The sequence below is a fragment of the Neurospora tetraspora genome (genome assembly GCF_033439725.1).
Source record: "Neurospora tetraspora strain CBS 560.94 chromosome Unknown B0H65scaffold_4, whole genome shotgun sequence".
NCBI lineage: Eukaryota > Fungi > Ascomycota > Sordariomycetes > Sordariales > Sordariaceae > Neurospora > Neurospora tetraspora.
Window position 1 is genome coordinate 1736786 of NW_026944386.1, and position 19200 is coordinate 1755985.

Here is a 19200-nt window from a genome sequence, read left to right on the forward strand (position 1 = left end):
GCGTTGGCCGTTGCGGATGTTGTTGCTGGATGGTGAGTGGTGAGTTTAATGCGTGGCAGGCGGCAGCTGAGGCTACTAGGCTGCAGTGGAGCACTAACAATTCCACGGTCGCCCTGTCAAAGGCTCGAAGACTTCAGCTCGGGAGGCTTTGGACCGACTGACAGTGTCACCGCAGCTGCCAGGTCGGATCTCTGGCGAACTCTGGACAACGAACTGCTGGGAAATGCCAAGGATCTGAAACCAGCGCAGAGCTTGGACAACCAATGGGAGTTGGCAGGTTTGACACAGTGACGTGCAGTCGATGCTGCAACTGGTTCAAGAAATCGCATAATAAAAAGACGGTGGCAGCTGACGATGCAGGATTTTATGTGGTCAATTACACATAGTCATTTCGACAACACTCGAGACGAGATCGAAACGAATCCAGACTCTGTTCGCTTGTCTCTTCTTGTTTGAAGAAGATGACCTCTAAAAAGTCACAGGGCACAAGTCACAAGGCGGTCAGTGTAGTGAACGCAAACCCAAAACCCATCGACCATGTCTAGCGCAGTTCCATCAGTTCGATACAAGAAAGCTTCGAAAAGCTGGTTCAAAGATGGAACCGAAAACGTTACCGTACATTTCCACGTCTCACAGCTCTTCCCCACCTTCCACGGTAACATTACTCATGCTTCTTGTTGCTCCAAAAAGACGGGAACCGTGTTCTCCGGGGGAAAGGGAGCCTTCAGTTGACGGGAAGTGCGGGAGCCAATGCGTAATGAAATAATTACAGTAGCACTGACAACCGACTCTCGAGACTGACCGTAACTTCCAGCTCTTCCACACTTTCCACCTCAGTTTGTTGATGACTTGTCATGGAAACACAGCTCCTCCCTGAACCACAAAAACTCCACGACTTCCGGTTGCTCTTGCCGTTAACGTGGTCACCGCTCGAACCGTGAATCCCGTCTTGACTTTTGGAGAAACAACAAGAGGGAATTCCTTACAGTATAGGATTCGAGTAGTTGATGGATACCTCTTCGTGACTTCCGTCGTGTATGTAGCTGAGGTGGGATAAATTTGCGGCTATACCGAGAGACTTTGTTGTTGTCTTGTCGAGTCTTGCGCTTGTTCCCAGTGCGAGAACTCGGCAAGCTCGCCCCGTTCGCCGGCTCCACGATGATACAGCGACGGGCCAAGAGAAGCATCCACGGGGCATTTGCGCATTTCTAGCGGTGCAACGGCGGGAGCCAAGGGGGAGCCTCAGCAGGTGCCGTCATCGTCCTCCGCAGAGCCGTGCAGCTCCCCTGATGCTCACTGTACGAGCTACTTCTGTCACTTCAACAGAGACAGCGGGCATGCACAGCACCCGCACCGCTGCACTCGCTCTTGCAGTTTGCGCGGGCACTCACACAGGTCGACTCCAGTGGACGGAGCAACTCGACGCAGTGAGGCCCTTTTTTTCCGCCTCTCCTTCCCGCCCCTTCCCCCGACACCAATCAACATCAATAAAACACCAACGTCTGTCCTCCCCCTCCCCCAAATCTCGATCCTCTCGTCTTCTCTCCCCATCCCCCTCAGAGTCGACGACGACGACCGAGAACCTAGACTTACTCCGCCGCTCCTTTTGCCTTTTGCGCAGACCCATCTCCCCTCTTCCAGATTGTACAAGACAAAACCCCGCTGCTTGAATTGTGCTTTCGGTTTCCGCGTCCTAATACCCTCACCTCACAACAGCCACCCATCATGTTGCGCGGTTCTATCCGGGCCCTGCAGACCGCAGGTGCCTCAAAACGATGCTATTCCCAGGTCTCCCAGACCACCAGGGCCACCCTCAAGCCCCAAGTCGGCCGCCGTCCCATGGCCGTCTCCCAGCAGAGGCGCCATGAGAGCGCCCTCCACAGCCCTCCCGACCCCAACGACAACTTCCTCACGGGCAGCACCGCCAACTATATCGACGAGATGTACCTTCAGTGGAAGCAGGACCCCAAGAGCGTCCACGTCTCGTGGCAGGTCTACTTCAAGAACATGGAGAACGGCAACATGCCCATCTCCCAGGCCTTCCAGCCTCCTCCCAGCCTGGTTCCCGGTGCCGCCAACGTGGTGCCTGGTCTCGCTGCCGGCGCCGGCGCCGGCGTTGGCATTGGCGAGGGTGCGAATGTCACCAACCACCTAAAGGTTCAGCTCCTCGTCCGCGCCTACCAGGCCCGTGGTCACCACAAGGCCAACATTGACCCTCTGGGCATCCGCAACACCCCTGCCTCCAAGGGCTTCGGCAACATCAAGCCCAAGGAGCTCACCCCCGAATACTACGGTTTCACTGAGAAGGACCTCGACACCGAGTACAGCCTCGGCCCCGGCATCCTCCCCCGTTTCGCCCGCGATGGCCGCGAGAAGATGACCCTCCGCGAGATCATCGACGCCTGCGAGAAGATCTACTGCGGCTCCTATGGTGTCGAGTTCATCCACATCCCCGACAGGGAGAAGTGCGACTGGCTCCGTGAGCGTCTCGAGATCCCCCAGCCCTTCAAGTACTCGATCGATGAGAAGCGCCGCATTCTCGACCGCCTCATCTGGTCCTCCAGCTTCGAGTCCTTCCTCGCCACCAAGTACCCCAACGACAAGCGTTTCGGTCTTGAGGGTTGCGAGACCCTTGTTCCTGGTATGAAGGCCCTCATCGACCGCTCCGTTGACTATGGCGTCAAGGATATCGTTATTGGCATGCCCCATCGTGGCCGTCTCAACGTCCTCTCCAACGTTGTCCGCAAGCCCAACGAGGCCATCTTTTCCGAATTCGCCGGTATGGCCGGTAGCGATGAGGAGGGTTCCGGTGACGTCAAGTACCACTTGGGTATGAACTTCGAGCGCCCTACCCCGTCCGGCAAGCGCGTCCAGCTCTCCCTCGTTGCCAACCCCTCCCATCTCGAGGCTGAGGACCCCGTCGTCCTCGGCAAGGTCCGCGCCATCCAGCACTACAACAACGACGAGAGTGACCACAAGAGCGCCATGGGTGTCCTCCTCCACGGTGATGCCGCCATCGCTGGCCAGGGTATCGTCTACGAGTGCTTGGGCTTCCACTCTCTCCCCGCCTTCTCTACCGGTGGTACCATCCACTTGGTTGTCAACAACCAGATCGGTTTCACCACTGACCCCCGTTTCGCCCGCTCCACTGCCTACTGCACGGATATCGCCAAGGCCATTGACGCCCCTGTCTTCCACGTCAACGCTGACGATGTCGAGGCTGTCAACTTTGTCTGCCAGCTCGCTGCTGACTGGCGTGCCGAGTTCAAGCAGGATGTTATCATCGATCTTGTTTGCTACCGCAAGCACGGCCACAACGAGACCGACCAGCCTGCCTTCACCCAGCCCCTCATGTACAAGCGCATCGAGGCCAAGAACCCTCAGATCGACATCTACGTTGACCAGCTCCTCAAGGAGGGCACCTTCACCAAGGAGGACGTCGAGGAGCACAAGCAGTGGGTCTGGGGCATGCTCGAGGAGAGCTTCTCCAAGTCCAAGGACTACCAGCCCACTTCCAAGGAGTGGACCACCAGCGCCTGGAACGGCTTCAAGAGCCCCAAGGAGCTTGCTGCCGAGGTTCTCCCCCACATGCCTACTGCTGTTAATAAGCAGACCCTTGAGCACATTGGTACCGTCATTGGTAGCACTCCCGAGGGCTTCCATGCCCATCGCAACCTGAAGCGTATCCTTACCAACCGCACCAAGTCCGTTGTTGAGGGCAAGGGCATCGACTGGGCTACCGCTGAGGCTCTTGCCTTTGGTACCCTCGTCAAGGAGGGCCACCACGTCCGTATCACCGGTCAGGATGTCGAGCGTGGTACCTTCTCTCAGCGCCACGCCGTCTTCCACGACCAGGAGACTGAGGACACCTACATTCCTCTCCAGCATATCAGCGAGGACCAGGCGCCGTTCGTCATCTCGAACTCTTCCCTCTCCGAGTATGGTATCCTCGGTTTCGAGTACGGTTACTCTCTCCAGGACCCCAACGGCTTCAACATGTGGGAGGCCCAGTTCGGTGATTTCGTCAACACTGCTCAGGTCATCATCGATCAGTTCCTTGCCTCTGGTGAGAGCAAGTGGATGCAGCGTTCCGGCCTTGTCCTGTCTCTCCCCCACGGTTATGACGGCCAGGGTCCCGAGCACTCTTCTTCTCGTATCGAGCGTTTCCTCCAGCTTTGCAACGAGGATCCCCGCATCTACCCCTCCCCCGAGAAGCTTGAGCGTCAGCACCAGGACTGCAACTTGCAGATTGCCTACATGACCTCTCCTGCTAACCTCTTCCACATCCTCCGTCGCCAGCTGAAGAGGCAGTTCCGCAAGCGTAAGTTTCCGTGCCTGAAACAGCATGTATCTCGTCAAGATGCTAACTTTGTCACTTAGCCCTCGTCATCTTCTTCTCCAAGTCCCTCTTGCGTCACCCCGTCGCTCGTTCCGACATCGAGGAGTTCACTGACGACGCTCACTTCCGTTGGATCCTCCCCGACCCTGCTCACCAGACTGGTGAGATCAAGGCCCCCGAGGAGATTGAGCGTGTCATTCTCTGCACTGGTCAGGTCTATGCCGCTCTCCTCAAGCACCGCCAGGACAACAAGATCGACAACGTCGCCTTCACTCGTATCGAGCAGCTCCACCCCTTCCCTTGGGAGCAGCTCCGTGAGAACCTCGACCAGTACCCCAACGCCAAGACCATTGTCTGGGCCCAGGAGGAGCCCCTCAACGCTGGTGCCTGGTCTTATACCCAGCCTCGCCTTGAGACTCTGCTCAACCACACCAAGAACCATGACCGCAAGCACGTCATGTACGCTGGTCGTGCTCCTAGCGCTTCTGTCGCTACTGGCAAGAAGTCTTCTCACCTCAAGGAGGAGAAGGAGCTTGTCGAGATGGCTTTCTCTGTTACCCAGAGCAAGCTCAAGGGCGAGTAAAGGGTGTGCCAGAAGAGATAGCGATGATGAAGAAAGCAAAGCAAAAAGGAAGCAGCAAAAGTCAAACAACCACCAACACGGCGGAGACCTAGGTCTGTGTATTATGTATGCGCGTGCATGAGGACGGGATTTCAGGGCGGATAGAAAGTATTCATTGGTTTTGGGATGGGAAGGTGTTATTCTTTTTTCTTCTTCCTCTTCCCTTTACTGACGAATACTACATGGTGTTTTTCTCTTGTTCATAATTGTATCTGTATTCGGTTCCTGTTCAGTGCATACCTGGGTTGTTGGGTTTTTGGAAATAATGAATGGATGTGATACCAAATATTTACTCTCCTTGCACAAACAATACATTCATTCGATGATTGTTCATACTTAATCTCATTCTCCAGCTTCGATCTCAAGTGACTTGCTTTGTTTACTTTCACTCCAAAGGGGTCAACAAGGGGGTAGCACAGTCCGGTAACCCCGGAGATCATCCTCGCCTTCCTTTCCGCAGATCGGACTTGACAAGATCTCGAGAACGTTCACATATCTTCCTGCCCAACTGCTACCTCCATCTACAATTACCCGATCTCAACAACCTGGTGCGACTGATAAGGCCGCTATATTGAAGTTGCACTGCACTGATACCCGATAACGGGGTAGCAACCGTAGGGCAGAGCGGGCAGGAAGCTCCCTTGGCACCTTCCCCCAGGGACCTCGAACGGTGTAATTTACAATACGTACGAACATACGGTAACGCTCAGTATCGTCAATCCCGCCTCGATCCATATTCAATTCCCCAACAACACAAATGAATTTGGCAGAATCGCGGCAGAAAACACAGTGGCAGTGGCAGAATTGAGGGGTTCAAACCCCGATCTTGTGGAGACTGGAGACTCAGCTTCACCGTCGCGCAGCCGCAACGAGGTCGAGCGAGCGAGGATTACCCGGTGGTTCCGAAATACCCGGCCGGCTCTTCGGTGATGTCGGGGATTGTCTTGTTTACTCCGCTCGGTACTCCGCCAAGTCCGTTCGACGTTCGCTTGTTTTGATCCGGGCGCCCGAGCGCCGCCAACAACAACCACAACAATGCGGATAACGGGGTAGGGTCGACACCAACGCACCCGGATAATCGGTAGCGCAACGGATAGCGCAACGAAGCTTGTACCAGGAGCTAGTAACAGATCCAAGGGCTGTATAGAAAAACTGATGGGCATGCAGAAAGGAAAGATGGCGATTGGTTAACTCGCTGGTCAAGACAAGATCGAAAGGATGGACAGACTTTACAGACGATGGCTTCAGTAGTGTACAGGAGCAAGAACAAAAGCACACAAGGCGAGTGAGCAATGTACACCGTATTCAAATACGGTGTGCTTGCACTCAAGAAGTCAAGCCACATCGAAGAAGCGTTGGAATCTTCGGCGAACGTCCACTGAGCTCTTGGTGGATCTTTGAGAAACCGGGAGGACTGTGACTCTGGAAGACGGCGTCGGGCAACATTGGGAAGTTTGGACCTGAAACTGGGAATGGCGTCACTCCGTCTCCGTGAAGTCACGCACGTGGTCAACATCTGTAAATCCAATATCCTCAGTCAACAATGGGATTGGCTTTGTGTCTACCTACAATGAGCGATATTTCAGGTAACTTGCTACTACCTGTAAGTACCTATGAAACATTTAAAACATCTGCTTACTTAACGTATATCAAACCACTACACCAACAAGGCTATGAAAACACAAAGACATCGACAACAGACGTGAAAGTACCTTCACAGTGCAGTCGAGCAATTGCCAGGGAGTCAGTTTCGGTAGCCCGGAATAGAATGGGGTCTTCTTCAGTCTTCAGAAATAGCAACATGGAGATTCTGACAGGTTCGAGTCGTGCTTCCCTGACGACCCGAAACCAGATCTTTGTCTGTACCATGTATTCGGATATTGTATTGTATCATCAATGTTGGCTGAATACGGATTGGGCGTATGTAAGTGGTTGTTCGGGATCCCGGCCGGATGGATACAGGGAGGTTGTACTAGGTTGGAGGGAAAGAGGCAAGAAGACATGTGAAGGTCATGTCATGGGTAGGTGATGGTATGCTCAGCACGGTGGACTCATCATATGTATCTTGGTCACTTCTCCATCAACGACTCGATATGGAAAAGCAGTGTGAAAAAGTCCTATACCGTTTTTATATAGGGGTATCATAACACCGACTGCCCGGCTGACTTTGCCGTTCTCTACGTCTATCCTAAGCAACCATGATAGATGCCTATTGCTTTTATCCCTAGACTGCCCTCCCACTATCAACTCAACGCCAGACAACCCTCCGCAACGTCCCTTCTCGCTCATTGTATCCTAACCTGCCAAGGCCTAACAACACCATCATCACCCGTCGTGACCAACATCTCCTCCTCGCCCTTGCGTTCCGAGCCCGCATCGTACCTCTTGCACCAAGTGATATGGTTGATCTCGAACGGTCCATGAGCGCTCTTGACGGTAGTGAGAACCTTCCAACCACCAGCAGTAGTTGTTGTTGGCGCGTCGCCGTTCGTCTGCTCCTCCTCGGTCTTCTCTGGCGTGGTGGTGGTGGTGGTGTTGGCAGTCTCCTGATACAGCGCCAAAACACTATCACTTCCCACGCTGGCCAGCAATCCCGTCTCCGTGCTCCACGCCACCGAGTAAATATCGCCCTTATGCACCTTGGGCAAAACAGCCGTGCACTCCCATTCCTCCTTGAGGGATCGGCGCATGGTATTCGGCACCCCGAATCCCCAGGGGTTGTTACCACTTCCAGCAGCCCCCTCCTCATGTTCCTCCTCTTCCGGCTCCTTCAGACTCCAAACCCTAACCACCTCATCCGCACCCCACGACAACAACCTCGGGAACTTGTCCTTCTCTCTCTGCCTGCCCTCCCACGCCACTCCCCACACCGTACCCTCGTGCCCTTCCAGAACCGCAACGCACACCCACTCGCCATCTCCATCCTCCCTCCACAGCCGCACCGTGTTATCGTAGCTAGCGCTCGCCAAAACATCATCCCCGTACCTTTTCGGCGGCGCGTACTTGCCCTTGCGGCCGGGGACGTCAGGACACCAGGCCACGGCTTTGACGTCGCCGTCGTGCTCTTGTAGTACGGCTACCGTCTCCCATTCGTCTTCGTCTTCGTCTTCTTCTTCTTTTTTCGCTTCAGAAGAAGGGTTCGGATTCCCCACGTCCTCCCAGATCCATACGCTTTTGTCTCTAGAGCAGGTGGCGAGGTACTGGCCCGAGGGGGAGTAATTGACGCTTTTGACTTCGTTCTCGTGACCTTCTAGCACGAGGGTCAGTTCCCATTCATCCTCCTCCTCCTCCTCTTCTTTATTATCTTCTCCAGATTGCATCCTGACCTCCCTCTCCAACCTCTCCTCCCGTCTCCCCTGATCCCAAGTCCACACCCCAGCCGTGGTATCAAAGCTGCCGGTAACCAACCGCAGCCTCTTTGTTTCTTTAGAGACCTTGCCGCGGGGAGGTTGCCAAGCGGCCGAGCGTACTGAGCGGGTGTGGCCACCGGTCAGGACGGAGTGTTTGGAGAGCGTGGAGAGCGAGAAGACGGTGACGGAGTGAGCGTGGCAGGTGGCGATAAGCGGGAGGGAGGGGTGCGGGATGGAGGCCCAGGCGCGTTGGTAGAGGTCGGGAGAGAAGGGTGGGAGGGGGGTGATTTCGGCTGTAGTCGCGGTGGCCGGGGTGGTCGGGGTTGAGGTTTCGGTCGCCATTGTGAGGAATTGTAGGCTCGAGCGGCTTGGTTAGGTTTGATTTGGTTTGGGCGGTTGTATTAGTAGGTAGGTAGGCTCGTAGGTAGGAGAGCGGCGCTCGACGACGACGTGAGAGTTTCGAATTGGGTTTGATCCCGATCGAGGACAGGAGAAAGAGTGGTCGAGTAATAGGTTGTGCGGAATGACTCGGTCGCGATAGGGACGGGAGTGTTGGAGAAATAACTGGCTAGTCAATTGGGCCGTGAATGGTATCAACACCCTCTGCGATTGTGACTGTTCGTTCAGCCAGAGCGCGTCGGATGACAGAGCAGGGACAAGAGGGTCACGATAGCGGAGCTCTGATTGACTGCTTCGAGGTTAAAGTCTCCACTTGGCCATTCGAGTCTCGAACTTTTCTTCCCCTCCTTCGGCCGATAAGCGCTTATCAGCACTCCGATAACGCAGTCCTACCCTATGATGCAATCCGGGGAACGATGAGGTTGTCGAGGTCGAGTATCAGAACGACGACGACGGCTCCGGTGATTATGTAGATTTGCTGTACAGTAGTTCAATTACAACTCTGCTGCTATGCCGTTGTTATACTATATCCATCGAATGCGTATGTACTGTGTGCCCCAAGCATTCTGACCCCGTCGCGAGACGGTACCGTGGACCGTTAACCCCCTCCAAACCAACGCCTTAGAGCAAAGGGAAAGTAAATAGCAACCCAGGCCATACCTATGCACCACTCTGTCCCCCCTCCCTCATCCTTTCAAACCCTCCTTCTACCGGTCCCTGTCCAAGCCCCTTCTGTTCCTCCTCCGCCATCATCCTCTCTAGCTCTAGCCTACCGTCCTTACCCCAGTAACCGGCCTTCTCCGTCCCCTTGACACAGCCCTCTGTGATGAGCACATATGGCATGGGCGCATCGTACATGGGCTCTGCCAGCACGCGCTCCATCTCCATCTTTAACCCTCTGGCGCCTGTCTCGTTCTTGGCCGCTCTTTCGGCAATGGCATACAGCGCCTTGCGAGTGAAGTACAGCTTGCTGGGGTACGTCTCGAAGAGGGCTGTGTACTGCGCTACCAGGCTGTTACGCGGTTCCGTGAGGATGCGGTAGAGCTCGTCAAGAGAGAGAGGACTTAGAGCGCAGATGTTATGAAGACGGCCGATGAGTTCGGGGATAAACCCAAAGGCCTGGAGATCGGCCGGTGAGGCCAGATCAAGCGGAGTGAAGCCACTACCGCCCGAAGAAGCCAGGCTTCCACCTGACAGGTCGACCGGCATCGTCGGAGGCTGGTGCGGTAGATGGCTGTACAGCTCGGGAGGAAGAATATCGTGACTGCCGGACATGGAAGAGCCACGATGGTTTCTGACTTCAGCGCCGAAGCCTATCGATGGCTTTGCGACCCGCCTAAGGACAGTCTTGTCAAGCCCGACAAAGGCACCGCAAAAGACAAACAGAATGTTGCTGGTGTCCACAATGTACTGTTCAACTTTGCCAGGAGTAGCAGACGGCGTGGTGCTAGCTGGTCCGTAGCCGGGTGTCGAGATGTTGAGGTTGGGAGGCGGCGGCGGCCGTGACGACCGATGATCCTTAACATTGACGGTGACCTTGGTACCCTCGACAAGCTTCAAGAGAGCCTGCTGGACACCCTCACCGCCAACATCTCTCCCGTTGACAGTTTCCCGTCTTGCGATCTTGTCAAACTCGTCCAACACGACTATTCCATGTTCGGCGGCCTTGACGTCGTAGTTCGCTTCTATGAGGAGACGCTCGATGCATGCTTCCACATCTTGTCCGATATAGCCGGCCTGTGTGAACGAGTTACAATCGCTTATCGTAAAGGGCACGTTGAGCTTCTTGCTCAGGGTTCTGGTACATGGCAGATAAGCATGCGACACGGGGGCATAAGCACAAAGAAAGGGAGAGTCCCGCTCACTCTAGGATATACGTCTTGCCCACACCGGTTGGTCCTATCAGCAAGAGGTTACTCTTGTCAATCTTTACGCGCTGAGGAGCATTGGGGTCCTCGGGGATGTAAAAGTCATCAATAGAGGGCGTCTCAAAGTGGTTCTCAACCATGGGATGGTCACCTCGGTCACGGTGTGTCCCCAGGACGGACTCGTGGTGGCCCGGAAACTCGTCTTCAAGTATGCGCTTATCAGCCCATTGCCGCCGCGGTTTCGGGGGAGGGTCAAGCCAGGGTTCAACAGATGACCGTCGCCCACCTTCGACAGGATGTATGTCCCTGTTGCTGCTGCTACCACTGTAGCCTTCAATATCTCTGTCTCTATTATCTCGAGCATATCTTTGTCGCTGCAACTTTTCACGCTGGCGCTGGTCCTGGATTTCGTGATGTTGACGACGGCGAATATTCTGGTAATGGTTGAAGATGACGGAACATATTGTCTTCTTTGCGCGATCCTGTCCGACCACGTAATCGTCTACGCGCCGCTTCAGATCGCGCGGGTAGAATTGGGGGACGCCAAAGCTGGCCTTGTTGGAGAATATCGGGCCTCGGCCATTCTCGTTGTTCGGGTCATAGCTCGAGGTAAAGCCCTGATTGTTGAAGGATTGGGAGCGACGGGGAGAAAGGGAAAGGCGGGACGAATAGGATATATATCGCAGCCGGGCGAGATGCTGCGATGCGAGGGTTCTTGCGGTGAACATTGGGACAGCGACGGACGAGGCACGGCGAACGGCCCTTGGTAGGACCAGCATTATAAGGCCGGAACGGCAGGCATGCCCAGGTTCGTCACGGTCGAGGGCAGATTGATGGAACGGGAGGTGTCAACGGGAGGTGGCAGTTCGGGGACGTGGTGGAGGGTCGAGGAGCGGGATCGCAATCGGAATCGGAATCGGTCTGCCGTAGAGGCACGGTTGCGAAGGGGTTGCGAAGGAGATGCGACAATAGCAAGTGAACAAGGGGCGCTTTCAATTACAGACAATGCATCATCACAAGGTCTGGTTATGGTGTTTGCGATCCAATTAGGACAGAGAATAGAGACGGAGAGTCGTCGCGACGCCAATCACGTCTCAAGCAAAGGGAGAGGTACGTGTGTTGAGCTGTAGGAAGAGATATGACTCGGCTGGCCGCAAGGGGTGCTCACCTCCAGAGTGCACGGGCAGGCAATGAGAGCACACTGATGATGCGGATGCGGAGGTTCGTTGGAGATGCGGGGGAGAGATGCTCGGGGAGCCCACCTGCACCGGGGTGCCTGCACTGGCAAGCAGCTGCCACTGCACAGCTGGGCCGGCAAATGGTTTGAGCCTGGAACTTTGGTGCTTGCTGAGCTGACCAGGACCTGCCTTGCAGTGTCAGACTGCTGTCAGGCCGTTGACTGGCAGCAAGAACCCGAAACGGAAAGGGGAGCAGCTTCCCCTCCTCTCGCCGACCTCTGAGCCCCGCCAGTTGCCTCCAGCCAGTTGCCCCTCCGCCCCCGCCCTCCATGAAGCGAAAGAAGCTCCACCTGAAGAGCTCCAGTTCGCCAGCTTTTGATAAACGCCCAGAAGCCCAACCATGCTTCCGCCTCTGGTCAGAATGAAATGACATACATGCGACGGCGTACAGAAAGCGACCTGACTGCGACCTGCCCTGCGTCTGTGAAGACAGATATCGTGCATCTCAACAAGAGACCCGATCAGGGGTAAATGGGAAGCTAGAAAGGATGGCCTTTTCACTGACCTGAAGCTAACAAGGGAGGTGAAAAAATAGGTGGCTCTAGGCAATAAGATTGGGTTAGGTTTTTGCTAGTTGGGTTTTGAACCTGCATCAGGAGCCCATGATGTAATTAAGCATAACCTCTTTGGACAGCTTCCCCAGGCCAACAGTCAACAGTTATCCATGTCCAAATCTGTTGAAGCTCCCCTCCTGTCATCAAATCGTCTCTTTTGTCGCCGCCACTCACTAAACATCAATGGGCATAACACTGCTACTCTGACTACCAACTACTGAGACACCAGAAGCTAGTCTATCCTCGAACGGGACTCGTCCAAGTCCAAAGAGAAAAAAGACCCGGAGTCATCACCGTGGATCTAGCACGCAAAGAGGGTTCTTCCGCCGTCCCCTGCCCGTAACCCAAACAAGCAAAGCCAAGGTAGTATTCCATCCTCCAACAACTTCATTGCATCCATCTTTTTTCGCCTTCGAGACAATCTTCCTTATCTTGGGCTACACTACTGCAAGCGCTTCTAAAAGAGTGATTGGGTTCTCGTTATAATAAGCGAGCAGTCTCTGTTATTTGCACCTTCCGACCCAACTCTTACCTGACTACCACCTACTTGTTCTCCCCTCCCGTCCCCTCCTCTACGACATCCCATTCAACTTAGACGTCAAAAGTGTGTCTCCATTGGGCCGCTTTCCACTACTAAAGAAGCTCCGAGAAACGGGCTAACTAGAGTGGTACCTGATATTCACCCCATCCTCCAAGCGCTTAAAACCCATCGCTTCTCCTCCACTCTTCTAGACTTGTTTCTGGGCGTGCTTCTGTCCTTTTCTACACCTAACACCAACCACAGCAGCTGTCAACATGAACGACATCTCAGACAACTCCTCCAACACGCTGGTTAACGGCGGCACCGTTGCCAACAGCGGTATTCCCAAGGATGGCACCGGTATGTCTCCCCTCATTCCCTCATTCCTCTTAAAGATCGCCAGAAGCTGATACAGACGATGCAGGTGTCTTGAGCATTGACCCCTGGCTCGAGCCGTTCCAGGATACTCTCAAGAGGCGCTATTCCAAAGCCCAGTCTTGGATCGATACCATCAATAAGACAGAAGGCGGTTTGGAGAAGTTCAGCAGGGTCAGTCATAAACCTGCCTTCGTCCCAATTCCTGTTGAAGCTACCAAAGCCGCTGACACACGTACGACTGCAGGGTACCGAGGTCTTTGGTTTGAACGTCAACAAGGACAACAGCATCACATACAGAGAATGGGCCCCCAATGCCAAACAAGCCTCCCTTATTGGCGAATTCAGTAAGTGTCATGACCCAAGAGCAAGGTACTGAGAGTTAGGGGACTTTATCTGACACTCATTAGACAACTGGGATAGGAACGCTCACCCCATGAAGAAGAACGAGTACGGCGTCTTTGAGATCACAATTCCTCCCACGGCCAACGGGCAACCAGCTATCCCCCACAACTCCAAGATCAAGGTATGTAAACATTTCGGCCTATGCCACGCCAATTGTGTCACAATGTACTAATGCTTATCTCCTGACAGATCACCCTCGAACTCCCCGACGGCCAATGGGTCGACAGACTGCCAGCATGGATCAAATATGTCACCCAGGACCTCTCAGTCTCGCCCGCATATGAGGCGCGGTTCTGGAACCCTCCCCAATCCGAAAGATACACATTCAAGCACAAGAGGCCGTCAAAGCCGGAAAGCCTCAGGATCTACGAGGCTCACGTCGGCATTTCCTCCCCGGAGTGCAAGGTGGCTACCTATAAGAACTTCACCAAGAACATGCTTCCCCGCATCAAGAGCCTGGGATACAACGCAATTCAGCTCATGGCCATCATGGAGCACGCCTACTATGCCAGTTTCGGATATCAGGTGAACAGCTTCTTCGCGGCAAGCAGCAGATACGGCCCGCCCGAGGATCTCAAGGAGTTGGTAGATACTGCCCATGCCATGGGCATCGCCGTGTTGCTCGATGTCGTCCACAGTCACGCCTCCAAGAACGTCCTTGATGGCTTGAACGAGTTTGATGGTACCGATCACCAGTACTTCCATGGTGGCGGCAGGGGCAAGCATGATCTTTGGGACAGCAGGCTTTTCAACTACGGTCATCACGAGGTTATGAGGTTCTTGCTCAGCAACCTTAGGTTCTGGATGGATGAGTACTCCTTTGATGGTTTCAGATTCGATGGTGTGACGAGCATGCTTTACCTCCACCACGGTATCGGAACGTAAGTTATCTGTTTCCCAATGATGAATTTGACCTTGGCTAACCGTACCCAGTGGTTTCTCTGGTGGCTACCACGAGTACTTCGGCCCTGACGTTGATGAGGAGGCGGTTGTTTACCTCATGCTCGCCAACGAGATGCTTCACCAACTATACTCCGAGGTCATCACCGTTGCCGAGGATGTATCAGGAATGCCGGCTCTGTGTCTCCCACTCTCCCTAGGAGGTGTTGGCTTCGACTACAGACTCGCGATGGCCATTCCCGACATGTGGATCAAGATCCTGAAGGAGAAGAAGGACGAGGAGTGGGATATTGGCGCTATCACTTGGACCCTGACAAACAGGCGTCACGGCGAGAAGACCATTGCTTATTGTGAGAGTCACGATCAAGCGTAAGTGACCTACCTCGTGGCAACATATTCCGACTCAAGCTAACGCTCAAACAGGCTCGTCGGTGACAAGACCCTCATGATGCATCTCTGCGATGCCGAGTTGTACACCAACATGTCTACCCTCACGCCTCTGACCCCGGTCATTGACCGCGGCATGGCACTGCACAAGTTGATCCGTCTCCTTACCCATTCCCTGGGAGGTGAGGGTTACCTCAACTTTGAAGGCAACGAGTTCGGCCACCCCGAGTGGCTTGACTTCCCCCGTGAGGGCAACCAGAACTCGTTCTGGTACGCCAGGCGCCAGCTCAACCTTACGGAAGATGGTCTTTTGCGTTACCAGTACCTCAACAACTTTGACAGGTCGATGAACCTGACCGAGGACAAGTACGGCTGGTTGCACGCCCCACAGGCCTACATCTCTCTCAAGCACGAGGGCGATAAGGTCATCGTCTTTGAGCGCGCCGGCTTGGTCTTTGTCTTCAACTTCCACCACTCCAACAGCTACACCGACTACCGCATCGGTATTGAGCAAGAGGGCACCTACCGCATCGTTCTCGATTCTGATACCAAGGAGCACGGTGGCTTCAACCGTCTCGATCCCCAGACTCGCTTCTTCACTTCCGACCTTCCGTGGAACAACCGCAAGAACAGCACCCATGTGTACATTCCGGCCAGGACAGCCATTGTAAGTTTCCCTCGTTATGCTGCAGCCCATTGCATCTTGGCTCTGAATGGTTGACTAATTTACGGTTCCCAGGTCCTTGCACTCGAGTCCACCCTTTCAGAGTAAGGTGTGAATAACCAGATATCCCATCCGTTGTTCAAGTGCGTGTGATGAGAATTACAGCGGCCGGGTGGCGGCCACAAGCGTAGGAAAGCATCGTACGTATTGTCGTGCGCCATAGAAGATTTGGACAGGGAAAACCGGTCGGCATGAATAGTGCTGTTTTTGTTTTATTTATATGAATCGGTCGGCAAGCTTCATGTTTTTAAAAGTCGTATTCCAGAGGTTAAAGACATCTAAGAGAAATGTCAATGCATCAAGTTCAGACATCGAAAAGCTTCTGCTTTGCTGTTGTTATCGTGGCGTTGATTTGCATGTTGTTGAAGCTAGCTGCTGTTAAAGTGGTGGTTGTGATGTTTGGTGACGACGTCGATGTTCGGAACATTACGGTGATTGGCGCATTCCCAAGCTGGCAATTGGGGGAAAAAAAGATCAAAATTGGCGGTTTGTGTAGTGCGGGACGAAAGTGCGGGCGGCGGATGTTTCGATTTGCTGCAGAAGATGGGCCAGTGACGTGCGGCGACGGGAGACCTTTTCGAACTAACGAGCTGGGAGGAGCGGGAAAAACCGCAATGGAAACCGTGCGTTTGTCTGGGGAGCAGCAGTTCCATAAAACTCCAGTTTCCGCTGACCCATTGAAGGCGTGGCAGCTCCAGAACAGGTCTTGGAAAGTGACGAAGGTGTCCTTGGGGAAGTGGAAAGTCTAGAGAGTGTGCATGCAACCAGTGGCAGAGGCGGCGGAAGTAGTGTGGAAATGGCTAGGTGGTCTGGATGGTGAATGTATGGCAATTTGTAGCAGCAACCACCAAGAAGTCCAGATTGAATGGCAACCAACCAACCTCCATCACAGCAAGAGCAAGACCTGAAATGTGGACGACAACTGGAAGTGAGGCAAGGCCAAGGACGGGAGTGTTGCCAGCACTCGATTGGACGAGAGGTGCCAGCTTCCCCACTTTTAGACGACTTTGCTCGACTTTTCCCTCACTTTTTGGCTCCGAGCAAATCACGTGGTCTTGCTGGGAGCTCCGCAGCTTCTAACCGAAGCTCGTCGAGAGATTTTCGAACCCGTTTCTTTCCCTTTCAAAGCAGCCACCTTTTCCTCCCACATCCACCATCGTCGCGCTTAATCATCGTCAAGATGTTCAAGAGGTGAGTGAGTCCGTGTGCCGCGTCACCTCTCTCGACATGGATCACGCCCAATTGGAGACCCGAGCGACGTCCGGAAAGCTGATAGTTGGCCTTCCTCTTCTCTCAATATAGCGGCATTTCCGCCTTCGCCCGGACTGCCCGTCCTTCCTTTGCGGCGGCGTCTCGTCGCGCCGTCCGCCCGGCTGCCCTCAACCGTATCCCTGCCCTCAGCAGATTCGCCAGCTCCGCCGGTGTTGGTGATGGCAAGATCTACCAGGTCATTGGTAAGCATCTCCCTCCTCGGGCACGACATGTCCTCGTCGCCCAACCTCGACGACACGGGATTCGGGACCCAACCCTACCCGTCGACGACATATCTCCGGGATATACCGGCTTTATGAAAACTTTGCTTGCTAACCGCGCTACTTTCTCACCACAGGTGCCGTCGTCGATGGTCAGTAATATCAACAACCTCCAACTACGCCCGCGCCGTGGCCTCGTCCCCGTCCGGTCACGACGCTCGCTCTGTATACTGACCCCGCTCCCGCCCAACAGTCAAGTTCGATACCGACAAGCTCCCTCCCATTCTCAACGCCCTTGAGACCCAGAACAATGGCCAGAAGCTCATCCTCGAGGTCTCGGTACGTGGAAGAAAATGGCCTCATCAACCCCGAGGACGATCAGCGGGATTAGTTTAGCCCAACGAATGCGCTAACCAGCCCCGCAGCAACATCTTGGCGAGAGCGTCGTGAGATGCATTGCCATGGACGGTACTGAGGGTCTCGTTCGTGGTGCCAAGGCCTCCGACAGTAAGCTCCTCTTGTTATCCCGATATCAGGCATTTTGGACAGATTCGCTAACATGATATTACAGCTGGTGCTCCCATCACCATCCCGTGGGTTTCCCCATTTCTGAGCTTGCCGCGAAACGCGGACAAGCAACCGCGAAGGGAGCTGTTTTACTGACGCAAAAGTGTAGTGTCGGCCCTGCCACCCTTGGCCGTATCATCAACGTCACTGGTGACCCCATCGACGAGCGCGGTCCCATCAAGACCGACAAGTTCCGCCCTATCCACGCCGAGGCTCCCGAGTTCGTTGAGCAGTCCACCACTGCCGAGATTCTCGTCACTGGTATCAAGGTCGTCGATCTCCTCGCCCCCTACGCTCGTGGTGGAAAGATTGGTCTCTTCGGTGGTGCCGGTGTCGGCAAGACTGTCTTCATTCAGGAGCTCATCAACAACATCGCCAAGGCTCACGGTGGTTACTCCGTCTTCACTGGTGTCGGTGAGCGTACCCGTGAGGGTAACGATCTGTACCACGAAATGCAGGAGACCTCCGTCATTCAGCTCGATGGTGACTCCAAGGTCGCTCTTGTCTTCGGTCAGATGAACGAGCCCCCCGGAGCTCGTGCCCGTGTCGCCCTTACTGGTCTCACCATTGCCGAGTACTTCCGTGATGAGGAGGGTCAGGATGGTATGTTGTTCTGGGAAAATTTTGCCGCTTGACGGGGAAACGTTGCTAACGAGATGTACAGTGTTGCTCTTCATTGACAACATTTTCCGCTTCACCCAGGCCGGTTCCGAGGTGTCCGCTCTTCTCGGTCGTATTCCCTCTGCCGTCGGTTACCAGCCCACTCTCGCCGTCGACATGGGTCAGATGCAGGAGCGCATTACCACCACCACCAAGGGTTCCATTACCTCTGTCCAGGCCGTCTACGTCCCTGCTGACGATTTGACTGATCCTGCCCCCGCCACCACCTTCGCCCATTTGGACGCCACCACTGTCTTGTCCCGTGGTATCTCTGAGTTGGGTATCTACCCCGCCGTCGATCCCCTCGACTCCAAGTCCCGTATGCTCGACCCCCGTATCGTCGGTGAGGAGCACTACGCCACCGCCACCCGCGTCCAGCAGATCCTCCAGGAGTACAAGTCCCTCCAGGATATCATTGCCATTCTTGGTATGGACGAACTTTCCGAGGCCGATAAGCTCACCGTCGAGCGTGCCCGTAAGATCCAGCGTTTCCTCAGCCAGCCTTTCACTGTCGCTCAGGTCTTCACTGGTATCGAGGGTAAGCTCGTTGACCTTAAGGACACCATTGCCTCCTTCAAGGCCATTCTCGCTGGTGAGGGTGATGACCTCCCCGAGGGTGCCTTCTACATGGTTGGCGACTTCGCCTCTGCTCGCGCCAAGGGTGAGAAGATCCTTGCTGAGCTTGAGGGCAGTGCTTAAGCGTTTAATGCGGGAGTTCAAAATCGGGACGGAAACGATGGCCTGTGTATAGAGTAAAGAAAGGTTTTTCGGGACGTTCCTCCTATGAGCTGTGTATCAAATGAAGTTCCTTTTTTCCTCT

General features: G+C 54.5%; 4 protein-coding genes across 4 annotated transcripts; 2 read left to right on the plus strand and 2 right to left on the minus strand.

Annotated features, from left to right (window-relative positions):
• The first annotated feature begins 1248 nt into the window (after positions 1–1248).
• Positions 1249–5301, plus strand: B0H65DRAFT_465035 (2-oxoglutarate dehydrogenase E1 component mitochondrial precursor). The gene is made up of 2 exons (XM_062826785.1): positions 1249–4321; positions 4381–5301. Exons 1-2 carry the CDS (start codon positions 1726–1728, stop codon positions 4920–4922), a joined length of 3138 nt encoding a protein of 1045 aa, XP_062681558.1. The 5' UTR covers positions 1249–1725; the 3' UTR covers positions 4923–5301.
• A 1774-nt stretch (positions 5302–7075) lies between these two features.
• On the minus strand, positions 7076–9004 carry B0H65DRAFT_465039 (WD40-repeat-containing domain protein). The gene has a single exon (XM_062826786.1). The coding sequence runs from the start codon at positions 8651–8653 to the stop codon at positions 7247–7249; it is 1407 nt and encodes a 468-aa protein (XP_062681559.1). The 5' UTR covers positions 8654–9004; the 3' UTR covers positions 7076–7246.
• Positions 9005–9168: 164 nt separating this feature from the next.
• On the minus strand, positions 9169–11785 carry B0H65DRAFT_465040 (P-loop containing nucleoside triphosphate hydrolase protein). The gene is made up of 2 exons (XM_062826787.1): positions 10576–11785; positions 9169–10508 (listed from the first exon to the last, which is right to left on the minus strand). Exons 1-2 carry the CDS (start codon positions 11355–11357, stop codon positions 9371–9373), a joined length of 1920 nt encoding a protein of 639 aa, XP_062681560.1. The 5' UTR covers positions 11358–11785; the 3' UTR covers positions 9169–9370.
• A 1380-nt stretch (positions 11786–13165) lies between these two features.
• Positions 13166–19079, plus strand: B0H65DRAFT_508752 (alpha-glucan branching enzyme; the record flags this gene model as incomplete). Its single annotated transcript, XM_062828254.1, has 13 exons — positions 13166–13250; positions 13294–13439; positions 13513–13612; positions 13676–13791; positions 13860–14551; positions 14604–14939; positions 14994–15569; positions 16984–17135; positions 17407–17492; positions 17579–17660; positions 17725–17746; positions 17830–18323; positions 18385–19079. The coding sequence occupies 13 exons, from the start codon at positions 13166–13168 to the stop codon at positions 19077–19079; spliced, it is 3582 nt and encodes a 1193-aa protein (XP_062681561.1).
• Positions 19080–19200: the final 121 nt, after the last annotated feature.